Consider the following 12,865-nt stretch of genomic DNA (forward strand, 5'->3'; position numbering starts at 1 on the left):
AAGGAGGTCAGTGAGTGTAACAGAGGGGTAAGTGTGTTGAGGTTAATGAGAAGGAGGTCAGTGAGTGTAACAGAGGGGTGAGTGTATTGAGGGTGATAAGGAGGAGGTCAGTGAGTGTAACAGAGGGGTGAGTGTGTTGAGGTTAATGAGAAGGAGGTCAGTGAGTGTAACAGAGGGGTGAGTGTGTTGAGGTTAATGAGAAGGAGATCAGTGAGTGTAACAGAGGGGTGAGTGTGTTGAGGGTGATAAGGAGGAGGTCAGTGAGTGTAGCAGAGGGGTGAGTGTGTTGAGGGTGATAAGGAGGAGGTCAGTGAGTGTAGCCAAAGGGTGAGTGTGCCGAGGTCGATGTGGAAAAGGAGGTCAGTTAGTGTAGCAGAGGGGTAAGTGTGATGATGTTAATGAGAAGGAGGTCAGTGAGTGTAACAGAGGGGTGAGTGTGTTGAGGTTAATGAGAAGGAGATCAGTGAGTGTAACAGAGGGGTGAGTGTGTTGAGGGTGATAAGGAGGAGGTCAGTGAGTGTAGCAGAGGGGTGAGTGTGTTGAGGTTAATGAGAAGGAGGTCAGTGAGTGTAACAGAGGGGTGAGTGTGCTGAGGGTGATAAGGAGGAGGTCAGTGAGTGTAGCCAAAGGGTGAGTGTGCCGAGGTTGATGTGGAGAAGGAGGTCAGTTAGTGTAGCAGAGGGGTAAGTGTGTTGAGGTTAATGAGAAGGAGGTCAGTGAGTGTAGCAGAGGGGTGAGTGTGTTGAGGTTGATGAGGAGAAGGAGGTCAGTTAGTGTAGCAGAGGGGTGAGTGTGTTGAGGTTAATGAGAAGGAGGTCAGTGAGTGTAACAGAGGGGTGAGTGTGCTGAGGGTGATAAGGAGGAGGTCAGTGAGTGTAGCCAAAGGGTGAGTGTGCCGAGGTTGATGAGGAGAAGGAGGTCAGTTAGTGTAGCAGAGGGGTGAGTGTGTTGCACACGTGAACTAGTTGACAGGGGAGTGCTAGTCACTTTCTCAATTCATCCTTCCTTGATTCCTCTCCTCATATTCTTCTAAAAACCCATTGGAGAAGAAGGTCAGAGGGGAGAGATCTTGTATTTTCTCCTCCAATACAATACAGGTGAGGAGATAATCAAGGAAAGACAAAGTGAGAATGCCCTAGTAGCCATCGTGTGGTGAGGTCACCCACCCTGAGACCTAAAGTACTGTTATCCTAGACCAATAAGCAGAATGTCAGGGATGGGGTGGAAGAGAAACCTGCACAACCATTAGCCAGATCTCTAGAAGCAAGGTTCACCATGCATATATAACGCATGGCGATATACCCTTCAGTCTCTCTAGGACTTGATGCTTTCTTTGGGACCTTCATCCACACAAGGTTAAGCAATTTTCTCAGGTCTCTGTATCTGAGATTAGAAGCATAGACATTAGACCAAGACTTGCTTCATTATTCTCAAGTGATATAACATTTTATATTTCGTTGTAATTGAGTTTTTGTATTGTCATAGTTCTCTCTTTGGGACTGGAAATCAGTTCATTAGCTACAGTTGAAGTCGGAAGTTTACATACACCTTAGCCAAATAAATTTAAACTCAATTTTTCACAATTACTTACATTTAATCCTAGTAAGAATTCCCTGTTTTAGGACAGTTAGGATCACCACTTCATTTTAAGAATGTGAAATTAAGAATTATAGTAGTGAGAAGGATTTATTTCAGCTTTTATTTCTTTCATCACATTCCCAATGGGTCAGAAGTTTACATACACTCAATTAGTATTTGGTAGCATTGCCTTTAAATTGTTTAACTTGGGTCAAACGTTTCAGGTAGCCTTCCACAAGCTTCCCACAATAAGTTGGGTGAATTTTGGCCCATTCCTCCTGACAGAGCTGGTGTAACCGAGTCAGGTGTGTAGGCCTCCTTGCTCGCACACACATTTTCAGTTCTGCCCACAATTTTTCTATAGGATTGAGGTCAGGGTTTTGTACCTTGACTTTGTTGTCCTTAAGCCATTTTGCCACAACTTTGGAAGTATGCTTGGGGTCATTGTCCATTTGGAAGACCCATTTGCAACCAAGCTTTAACTTCCTGACTGAGGTCTTGAAATGTTCCTTCAATATATCCACATAATTTTCCCCCTCATGATGCCATCTATTTTGTGAAGTGCAGCAGTCCCTCCTGCAGCAACGCACCCCCACAACATGATGCTGCCACCCCCATGCTTCACGGTTGGGATGGTGTTCTTTGGCTTGCAAGCCTCCCCATTTTTCCTCCAAACACAACTATGGTCATTATGGACAAACAGTTCTATTTTTGTTTCATCAGACTAGAGGACATTTCTCCAAAAAGTATGATCTTTGTCGTCATTTGAAGTTGCAAACTGTAGTCTGGCTTTGGTTTTGGAGCAGTGGCTTCTTCCTTGCTGAGCAGCCATTCAGGTTATGTCGATATATGACTCGTTTTACTGTGTATATTGATACTTTTGTACCTGTTTCCTCCAGCATCTTCACAAGGTCCCTTGCTGTTGTTCTGGGATTGATTTGCACTTTTCGCACCAAAGTACGTTCATCTCTAGGAGACAGAATCCGTCTCCTTCCTGAGTGGTATGACAGCTGCCTGGTCCCATGGTGTTAATACTTGCGTACTATTGTTTGTACAGATGAACGTGGTACCTTCAGGCATTTGGAAATTGCTCCCAATGATGAACTAGAATTGTGGAGGTTTACAATTTCTTTCTGAGGTCTTGGCTGATTTCTTTTGATTTTCTCATGATGTCAAGCAAAGAGACACAGAGTTTGAGGGTCGGCCTTGAAATACATCCACAGGTACACCTCCAATTGAATCAAATAATGTCCATTAGCCTATCAGAAGCTTCTAAAGCCGTGACATAATTTTCTGGAATTTTCCAAGCTGTTTAAAGGCACAGTCAACTTAGTGTATTTAAACTTCTGACCCACTGGAATTGTGACACAGTGAATTATAAGTGAAATAATCTGTCTGTAAACAATTGTTGAAAAAATTACTTGTGTAATGCACAAAGTAGATGTCCTAATTGACTTGCCAAAACTATAGTTTGTTAACAATACATTTGTGGAGTGGTTAAAAAACGAGTTTTAATGACTACAACCTAAGTGTATGTAAACTTCTGACTTCAACTGTATATTTAATTTAATTACTCATCCATTTATTTGTGTATCATATAGTGAATATGACTTATATTGTTGGAAAAGGAGACTGTGTTTCCAGTAATGAGCTTGAACTGGGTCTTGGGAGAGGGATGTTTTTCAGGAAGTTGCCTCAGACCCCAGCTAGAACTATAGATGATGTAGATTCACAACATTTTTGCTCTACTCAGGCGCCTAACAACACACCTTCAGCTCCTGTAATTATGCCTAGTGACACCCCCTCAGATTGTTCAGAGGTGGCCAATCCTGACTTGGGAAATCTTATCACACAACTCGCTCATCAGATAGGACAGTCTATATCAGCTCAAATTAGGAAGGAAGGTGAGGGGAAGGAGGATAGAGGAGCACATGCTCAGAGCTCCAGTGCAGGCTAGACATTGACTGACACACCTTCCCTTAATTTATCTGGTGTGAAGTTGGTCATGCAGTCTGACATGAGAGAACCTCCATGTTTCAGAGGGGAGGGGTCTGACAAGTACTCAGTACATTAATGGGGGGAGCTCATCGAAGCTTACCTGAGGAAAATGGGCGTGCCGGTCATAGAACAGTCACAGGAGGTCATGTCCAAGCTTATGGGGAGAGCTAGAGACGTCGTAAAGATAACACTCCGCAGCAAAACATCTCTGAAACCTCACGTTAACTCTAAAGTGATAATAGATATAATGAGACAGCATTTCAGTGAGGGAACATATTCATCTATGCCTCTTCATGATTTTTATAACACTTTGCCCATACTAGGAGAAAATGCCATGGAGTGCTGGATCCTTCTGAGCAAGGCAGTAGATGTGGCTGATGAGTGTTTGAGGAGATAGGGTCAGAACATTGAGGACTCCAGCCAAGAGGTAACGATGATGTTTGTGAAATACTGCCCAGATCCTTCTCTTTCTAAGGTTTTAAAAGTTCAAAACAGCTGATAGGTGGACGGCAGCTGAGATACAAGAACGTCTAGAGGAGTATCAGTCTGAAATGGAAGCCTGAATGTTGACCAGGCCAAAGAGCCATGCTGCTGTGAGACACATATCCAGATGGCTGTACTTGAAGATGAAGTGACAACCTGTCCAGTGTCTCCTAGCCAGAGTGAGATACTTGTCATCTCTCACTCCAGTGTTTAATTTTGACATTGTAATTATTTTGCCACTATGGCCTATTTATTGCCTTACCTCCCTTATCCTACCTAATTTGCACACACTGTTTAATATAGACTTTTTCTATTGAATTATTGACTGTATGTTTGTTTGTTTGCTCTGTGTTGTTGTTTGTGTCGCACTGCTTTGATTTATCTTGGCCAGGTCGCAGTTGTATTTGAGAACTTGTTCTCAACTGGCCTACCTGGATAAATAAAGGTGAAATAAAAAAATTAAAACTTGTCACACCCGCTCATCAAACTGAGGGAAAGTGCATGCAAACCTTGATAAGCCTACTTGATCGTGTGCTAACGCAGAACACTCAGACAACAGTAAGACCGCAGCACCCACCTAACCAAGGTTACTCTTACAGGAAATACTGCAGGTGTGTTACGGTACAAACCACTCTACGCTTGCACACTGTAGAAGGGTGTTTGTCATGCAGTAAATACAATGTTTTATTGTATTTCTTTTCTAAATTGTGCAAATGCTGTGATGTCATCAACGGGATTTTTGCTCAGAGCATGATGAGGAGAGGCAAATATACTTGTGGATGGGAGTCCCGAAGGCAGTATTAACCTTTACCTTGTATTTGTATCCATTTCATGCAGTCATTAAAAGAGAGACAACTGGCAGAATTGTGTCCAGAGCCTTGTCTTCTACCTACACCTCACCAGAACACAACGCAGAAAGGTACCGGTACAGTACCGGTTACATTAGCATAGATGTAGCTGTTGACAGCCGCAACAGAATGGCTCGTTTTCAAACGCACCAGAAGTTCTTTGGATTCCAGTGTTCACTTCCGCTCCTCCAAAAGGAGATAGCATCCCTCATGTTGCAGTGATGGTTTTCAGGGCAGGCAGATTTTTATTTAGGCGACCAGCCATGTAGCTACATGTAGCTGTGTTGAATCTAGCTACTGCACACAGCTTTAACTATCTATCATTTTGCATTTGCATTTAAAATGTATTCTGAACAAAAATATTAATGCAACATGAAACAATTTCAAGGATTGTAACTCAGTACAGTTTATATAAGGAAATCAGTCAATTGAAATAAATTCATTAGGCTCTAATCTATGAATTTCACATTACTTGTGTTACGAACCAGCTCATATCGCGTAACAAAGAGGGAGACAACGCAGAGATAAAGAAATTACAAACATATTTATTAAATAAAGTACACTATATCGAAGTAACAATGGTGTGTGAAGTCAGTGGCTCCCAGACACACCCGCTGGGAGGCCAGGCCCAGCCAATCACCACCACATGGTCTGCTATTGTGAGGCCGTTTGGACCTATTGACAAATTCTCTAAAACAATATTGTAGGCGGTTTATGGTAGAGAAAGAACATTCAATTCTCTGGCAACAGCACTGGTGGACATTCCTGCCATCTGCATGACAATTGCACGCTCCCTCAAAACTTGAGACATCTGTGGCATTGTGTTGTGTAACAAAGTTGCAAATATTTAAGTGTCAAAGGGTCTGAATACTTCCCGAAGGCACTGTAAATCAATACAGTAAGTATTGTGAAAAAGACCTCTCAGTACATAGTATAACATAGTATAACTTAACTTGCTAGGAAATAAACAGAGACCAGGGTTCTGTTCAACTATGACAGACTATGACAGAAAAAATGAGGGAAAAAATCCAGAAAATCACATTGTAGGGTATTTAACAAAGTTTTAAGATAAACTTTTGTTATTGACCAAATACTTATTTTCCACCATAAATTTGCAAATAAATTCATTAAAAATGCTACAATGTGATTTTCTGGATTTTTTTCCTCATTTTGTCTGTCATAGTTGAAGTGTACCTATGATGAAAATTACAGACCTCTCTCATCTTTTTAAGTGGGAGAACTTGCACAATTGGTGGCTGACTAAATACTTTAAAAACATTTTTTTTATAGAATGGTGTATATGTGGATCATGGAAAAACCATTATTTTAACCTGTATTATACATTCTACCATAGTAATGCACAATTATGATAAATTGTACAACAAATTATCATATGGTACCATCTTTATTAAGTGTGCTTTACCATAGTACAATTGCAGTATAATGCTTTAAGTAAATCAACCCCCCAAGGTCAAGAGGTTGGTTGGTATTATATTGATTCATTTACGTATTTGTCTGTGTGCACACCAGTAGCTTCACGTTTCGTTTGTGCTTGTTTGTTTTGTTTGGTGAATTTCTATTAATTAAAATATGTGGAACTCTACGCACGCTGCGCCTTGGTCCAATCATTATGACGATCGTGACAATGGTATAAATGATACCATACCATGGTAATATTTAGGTACAATGGCAGAACCATGGTAGTACCATCATAGTTCAAGGCTAAAACCATGGTACACTTCCATGATTCAGACTATGCCATGGTATAAGTGAAAGTACCATAGTAGTACCATGCTATGAATGAAAATACCATAGTAGTACCATGGTACATTTTTGGAAGGGTGTAAAGTTGGCTAACTACAGTAGCGAACATTATGTTGGCAGCTCATTTGAGTTAGCCTGCACAGTGCACACTAAGTTTCTGTAGCAAGGTAGCTAATAATACAAAATAAATAAAAATATTTACTTACTTGAATAGGTTCTCCCACTGCCTCTGTTTTCTTGGTCCTTAGAAAAAAAGAATAATAATCTTCCCGAAGTTTCCAATGGTAGCAGAAAGCAGCCAGCAATGTGGACGATTGGAGGCATACTACCTACTGCCTCTGGTCTTCCAACATGGGGCCTAGCAGTGGGGCCTAGCAGTGTGGGGCCTAGCAGTGTACAAAGTACTTTAAAGTACTACTTAAGTCATTTTTGGGGGTATCTGTACCAAAGTATTTCTATTTTATATTTATATTTTTGACAACTTTTACTTCACCACATTCCTAAAGAAAATAATGTACTTTTTACTCCATACATTTTCCCTTACACCCAAAAGTACTAGTTACATTTTGAATGACTAGCAGGACAGGAAAATGGTTCAATACGCAGGGAGTCAGGAAGCAGGTGCAGAAGGTGAGTTTAATAATAAAAAACATGAAGAATATCATAACCAATACTTCCTGAAGGCTACTGAGGCCTAAATAAAGGGAGAGAAATCAGGATGATAATTGAAGTCCAGGTGTGCGTAACAATGGGGAGCAGGTGTGCGTCGAGTGTTGGAGCGGGAAAGCAGGAGTAGGTGTGACAGTATCCCCCGCCTGACGCACGGTTCTAGCCGAAGGACGACACTGGCCAGGGGGACGGCCACGAGGGTGATGAGTGGGCCGGTCCGGACGGAGGAGGTGGAAATCCAGGACGATGTTGGGATCAACTCTCCTCTGGACCATACCCCTCCCAGTCCACCAGGTTCTGGAGCCAACCCTCATAACGTTGGGAGTCCAGGAGGGACCTGACGACATAGGCAAGGTTCCCATTGATATCCAGGGGTGTCGCAGGGGACGGCACCAGCCAGGGGACCGGAAGGCCATAGTGCCGGAAGACCTGCTGGAACAGTGCCTCAGCGACCTGCAGAGCGGTAGGGAGACCAGAGAAAGGGATAAAACATCAGGATTTAGAGAATCTGTCCACAACAACCATGATAGTAGTGAAACCATCAGAAGAGGGTAGATCAGTGACGAAATCAATGGACAGATGAGACCCAAGCCGCTGAGGCACGGGAAGGGGAAGGAGTTTCCCTGCTGGAGCATGCCAGGAAGATTTAGTTTGGCCATATACGGAGCAGGTGTTGACATATCGAGCGATGTGCGGGTGATACCTGGGTGTCCAGCGACGAGAGATGTTTGCGCCCAGGTCAACAGCCCATTCCTTATCCCCATAGCCTAGTGAATGTCCACATCTATGTCCCAAAGCGTGGGGGCAACCACTCGGGAGGGCGGTATAATTGGTGCACTCAGGACAGGAACTTCTCCCGAATTGTAGAGACTGGACAGGGCATCGGCTTTGGTGTTCCTTGAACCTGGGCGATATGACAAGGTGAAGTCGAATCTAGTGAAGAAATGGGCTCACCTTTATTGGCGTGGATTCAGCCGCCTCGCTGTCCGTATGTACTTCAGGTTCCGATGGTCGTGAGGATGAGAAATGGGTCCTTGGTGCCTTCCAGCCAGTGTCTCCACCCCTCTAATGCAAACCACCACCAAAAGCTCCCAATCGATGACATCATAGTTCCTCTCTGCAGGAGACCGTTTTTTTAGTAGTATGCACATGGATACAATTCCTGTGGGTTACCCTGACATAGGGACATGACGGCCCCTATGCCCAATTCTGAAGTGGCCACCTCCACCACAAAGGGCAGTTTAGGATCTGGGTGTTTCTGTAACCTTCACTTTCACTGTTACTTGAGTAATTTTCTATTAATTGAGTAATTTTCTATTAAGGTGTCTTTACTTTTACTCATGTATGACAATTATGTACTTTTTTCCACCACTGGCATCTAGTGCAGTTGCTAGGGGATTTGTGAAGCAACTGCAAAACTGGGATTGTGATGCAGAACAATGGGCTGGAAATATAATTTTCAGAATAAGAGTTGTTGCCACGGTGCTCAATAAAACTAATAGGTGTGAAAAAGTCCCTAAAAAACTTTGGCAAGTAGCAGGGAGATAAGGTATTATTATGAAACTGGGCTCCATGGCAGAGGCAATTAACTAGTTTTATATATATTAAAAAATATGTTTCCAGCCTAGATGTAGGCTACAGAAAATGTCCTCAAAAGTCAAATAAAAGTTATACTATAGGTAATCCGAAGTTACACAGGAGTAGAAATACCCCCTATCACTGTTATGCTAATGAGGCGTCTGTAGGTAGGGTTATAATGACATTTTGTCTGATGTGTCTCTGTCTATTGGCCACTTCTACCCAATGATGGGTAGCCTCAGCATCTACCAGATCAGAGTTTTTGAAAGTTTTGGATGTAGCTCCATATAATTTTGGCTTGCCTCTAACGTCACGCTCCCTGCCACTCGAGCATGGACTACTTACGCCACTCCCCCTGATTGGTGTCACCATGGAGATGGTTGCGGTGTGACGCTCCTGGTCCCCAGGAAGTAGCTCCATCTGTAAACGCACGGGGAAATGGACGATAATCTTCAACTCGGAGACAGTGGAGTTGTAAAGAATGTAAGTGATTTACGATTTCAACTTATACACAGAGTCTTTACATAATAAGTAACGTTAGTAATGTTTAGAATGTCATTGCAAACCTTGTACTTGAATTATGGTTTCTCTCTTGTCGAGGCAGCCTTTTCCAGGCAGCTACTTAGCTAGCTAACGCGTTAGCATTGCCATCCAGCTAACTAAACACCGCTTTACAGCAATTGTGTGATAAAGTGAATATTCAACTAATGCTTCAGAGTTACGACCGTGTTCATGTCATTTTATGATAACTTTTAGTGACTCTAATTATGATATTCACTCAGGTTGCAAAGTTAGGTCGACGGGCTCGCCAGGCTGCAGAGCAAACATCTTCAATGGAGGAGTCTCGACACGTCAGAAAATCCTCTTCTTCTACGTCGATGGGAGAGGTAGCTATGATTTATGATTATCAGTGTTGCTTGTAATGTTTTATTTACCTAAAACCAAATATCATATATTACTTGTCATGGCCATTAACGTCACTGCATACACCTCACCTAAATACATGTGAATCATTTCTTATGCATGAACCAAGGAAGAGGAAGAGGTATTGTATGAGGACACTTAAGTAATGATATGGCTTGGCAGTATTCATTTTATAACCCTACAGAGTAACTTTATACCACAAGAACATATACTGTACCCTCATAGATTGAATCCATACACATTACATATGATTTGAATGTAGGCATTCTACATACTAACTCAGCTGTCACTGGGTACCTCACACTGTGGTATTAAGTTACTTCATGTTGTGTTCAAGGGGTGTACTGCTTTATAGATGTAGGCATATTAGAGTACAGTTGTTCCTTTGGATACTGCTACTTTTATGTAAAATGAGTTTGAAGTGGATCCTGCACAGTGGTATAGTGCTATTATTATTTTTAGACGAGGGAGCGCAAAAAAAAAGTAAGTGATGTCATAATTTCCTCAGTTTGTACCAACAGATGTAGCCAATTGAATAGCCTATCATTATATAATATCTATAAAATGGATCCTCCAATTGCAACATCTGCATATGTTCACACATACAGTATTGTCAAAAAAAAAAGTTAATACTCTCAAACACCAAATTAGGCATATGCTACCTCGTTTCAAAATAGGCCATCATCACTGTCAATCATGAATGATAATTCTTCATTCTTCGTATTCCCAGTTTCATGGGAATGTGCATTTAGGTCTTCTTGAATTACGGTTTCGTGAGCGAATTAGAGCACATGGTGTTAACAAGCTATTAGCCTTTCTTGTATTTAGTTTCAATCAAAGCATATATCCTGCTGAGTGGCACACTCTGAGTTTTGGCGCATTATCTTTTTTTGGGACCATTCATCTTCAGCTAACAATGTTTTTAGTGTAACAGTAACGTTGTAGGCCTACTATGCTATGGTATTATATTCGGTTCTGTAATGTAAAACGCTAATGAATCATTATGTAATCTTGCAAAACATTGAATCAGCTTTGATCTACTAAACAAGCACCATTGTGAGAAGTGATCATTAAGCAATAAGGCCTGAGGAGGTGTGGTATATGTGTGGTATATGTTCAATATACCACGGCTAAGGTTCGTGGAGACACAGCCCTTAGCCATGGTATATTGGCCATATACCACAAACCCAAGAGGTGCCTTATTGCTATTATAAACTGGTTACCAACATAATTAGAGCAGTAAAAATAAATGTTTTGTCATACCCGTAGTATGTCTGTCTGATACAGTGGCTTGTGAAAGTATTCACCCCCCTTGGAATTTTTCCTATTTTGTTGCCTTACAACCTGGAATTAAAATGAATTTTTGGGGTGTTTGTATCTTTTGATTTGCACAACCTGACTACCACTTTGAAGGTGCAAAATATTTTTTATAGTGAAACAAACAAGAAATTGAGCGTGCATAACTATTCACCCCCCCAAAGTCAATACTTTGTAGAGCCACCTTTTGCAGCAATTACAGCTGCAAGTCTCTTGGGGGTATGTCTTTATAAGCTTGGCACATCTAGCCACTGGGATTTTTGCCCATTCTTCAAGGAAAAACTGCTCCAGCTACTTCAAGTTGGATGGGTTCCGCTGGTTCCGCAATCTTTAAGTCATACCACAGATTCTCAATTAGATTGAGATCTGGGCTTTGACTAGGCCATTCCAAGACATTTAAATGTTCCCCTGAAACCACTCGAGTGTTGCTTTAGCAGTATTCTTAGGATCATTGTCCTGCTGGAAGGTGAACCTCCGTCCAAGTCTCAAATCTCTGGAAGACTGAAACAGGTTTCCCTCAAGAATTTCCCTGTATTTAACGCCATCCATCATTCCTTCAATTATGACCAGTTTCCCAGTTCCTGCCGATGAAAAACTTTTTTTAGTTTTCTTTTTTTTTTCTCCTTTATTTAACCAGGTAGGCTAGTTGAGAACAAGTTCTCATTTACAACTGCGACCAGGCCAAGATAAAGCAAAGCACTTTGACACATACAACAACACAGATCTGTGAGCTGCTCTGACAGCTGGTGGTTAAAGCTAATGAGGGAAATATGAGTCTCCAGCTTCAGTGACTTTTGCAGCACGTTCCAGTCGTTGGCAGCAGAGAACTTGAAGGAAAGGCGGCCAAAGGAGGAATTGGCTTTGGGGGTGACCAGTGAGCTATACCTGCTGGACGCGTGCTGCTATGGTGACCAGTGAGCTGAGTTACGGCGGGGCTTTACCTAGCAGAGACTTGTAGATGACCTGGAGCCAGTGGGTTTGGCGACGAGTATGAAGTGAGGGCCAGCCAACGAGAGCGCACAGTTCGCAGTGGTGGGTAGTATATGGGGCTTTGGGGACAAAACGGATGGCACTGTGATAGACTGCATCCAATTTGTAGAGTAAAGTGTTGGAGGCTATTTTGTAAATGACATTGCCGAAGTTGAGGATCGGTAGGATAGTCAGTTTTACGAGGGTGTGTTTGGCAGCATGAGTGATTTTTCTGGATCAAACACGTCAAATAAATGGACATTTGGATATATATGGACGGAATTAATCGAACAAAAGGACCAATTGTGATGTTTATGGGACATATTGGAGTGCCAACGAAAGAAGCTCGTCAAAGGTAATGCATGTTTTATATTTTATTTTGATGTTTTGTGTAAGCGCCTGCAGGGTTGAAATATGCTACCCTCTGTTTACTATTGTGCTGTCATCAGATAATAGCTTCTTATGCTTTCTCCGAAAAGCCTTTTAAAAATCTGACATGTTGGCTGGATTCACAACTAGTGTAGCTTTAATTGAGTATCTTACATGTGTGATTTAATGAAAGTTTGATTTTGTAAAATTTGCCGCGCTGCATTTCCCCTGTTTTTTGCCCAAGAGGGACACAACCGTCCCATATACCATAATAAGTTAACACAGTGTCCAAAGAAGGGCCAGAGGTATACAGAATGGTGTCATCTGCGTAGAGGTGAATCAGAGAATCACCAGCAGCAAGAGCGACA

General features: G+C 42.0%; 1 protein-coding gene and 1 long non-coding RNA gene across 2 annotated transcripts in view; one reads left to right on the forward strand and one right to left on the reverse strand.

The window, feature by feature from the left end:
• Window positions 1–7,301: 7,301 nt before the first annotated feature.
• On the reverse strand, window positions 7,302–9,774 carry LOC116353355 (uncharacterized). The gene is made up of 4 exons (XR_004202735.1): window positions 9,485–9,774; window positions 9,264–9,338; window positions 8,295–8,457; window positions 7,302–7,793 (listed from the first exon to the last, which is right to left on the reverse strand). It is a non-coding gene; the product is annotated as an uncharacterized LOC116353355 (long non-coding RNA).
• The window catches only part of LOC109903183 (intraflagellar transport protein 43 homolog A), a 29,132-nt gene continuing 25,513 nt past the window's right edge, over window positions 9,247–12,865 (forward strand). The window contains exons 1-2 of the mRNA XM_020499827.2: window positions 9,247–9,401; window positions 9,701–9,805. Coding sequence (XP_020355416.1) covers window positions 9,357–9,401; window positions 9,701–9,805 — 150 coding nt within the window. The 5' untranslated portion in view covers window positions 9,247–9,356. The remainder of the gene's footprint in view (window positions 9,402–9,700; window positions 9,806–12,865) is intronic.

This window comes from Oncorhynchus kisutch, linkage group LG14 (assembly GCF_002021735.2).
Source record: "Oncorhynchus kisutch isolate 150728-3 linkage group LG14, Okis_V2, whole genome shotgun sequence".
Taxonomy (NCBI): domain Eukaryota; kingdom Metazoa; phylum Chordata; class Actinopteri; order Salmoniformes; family Salmonidae; genus Oncorhynchus; species Oncorhynchus kisutch.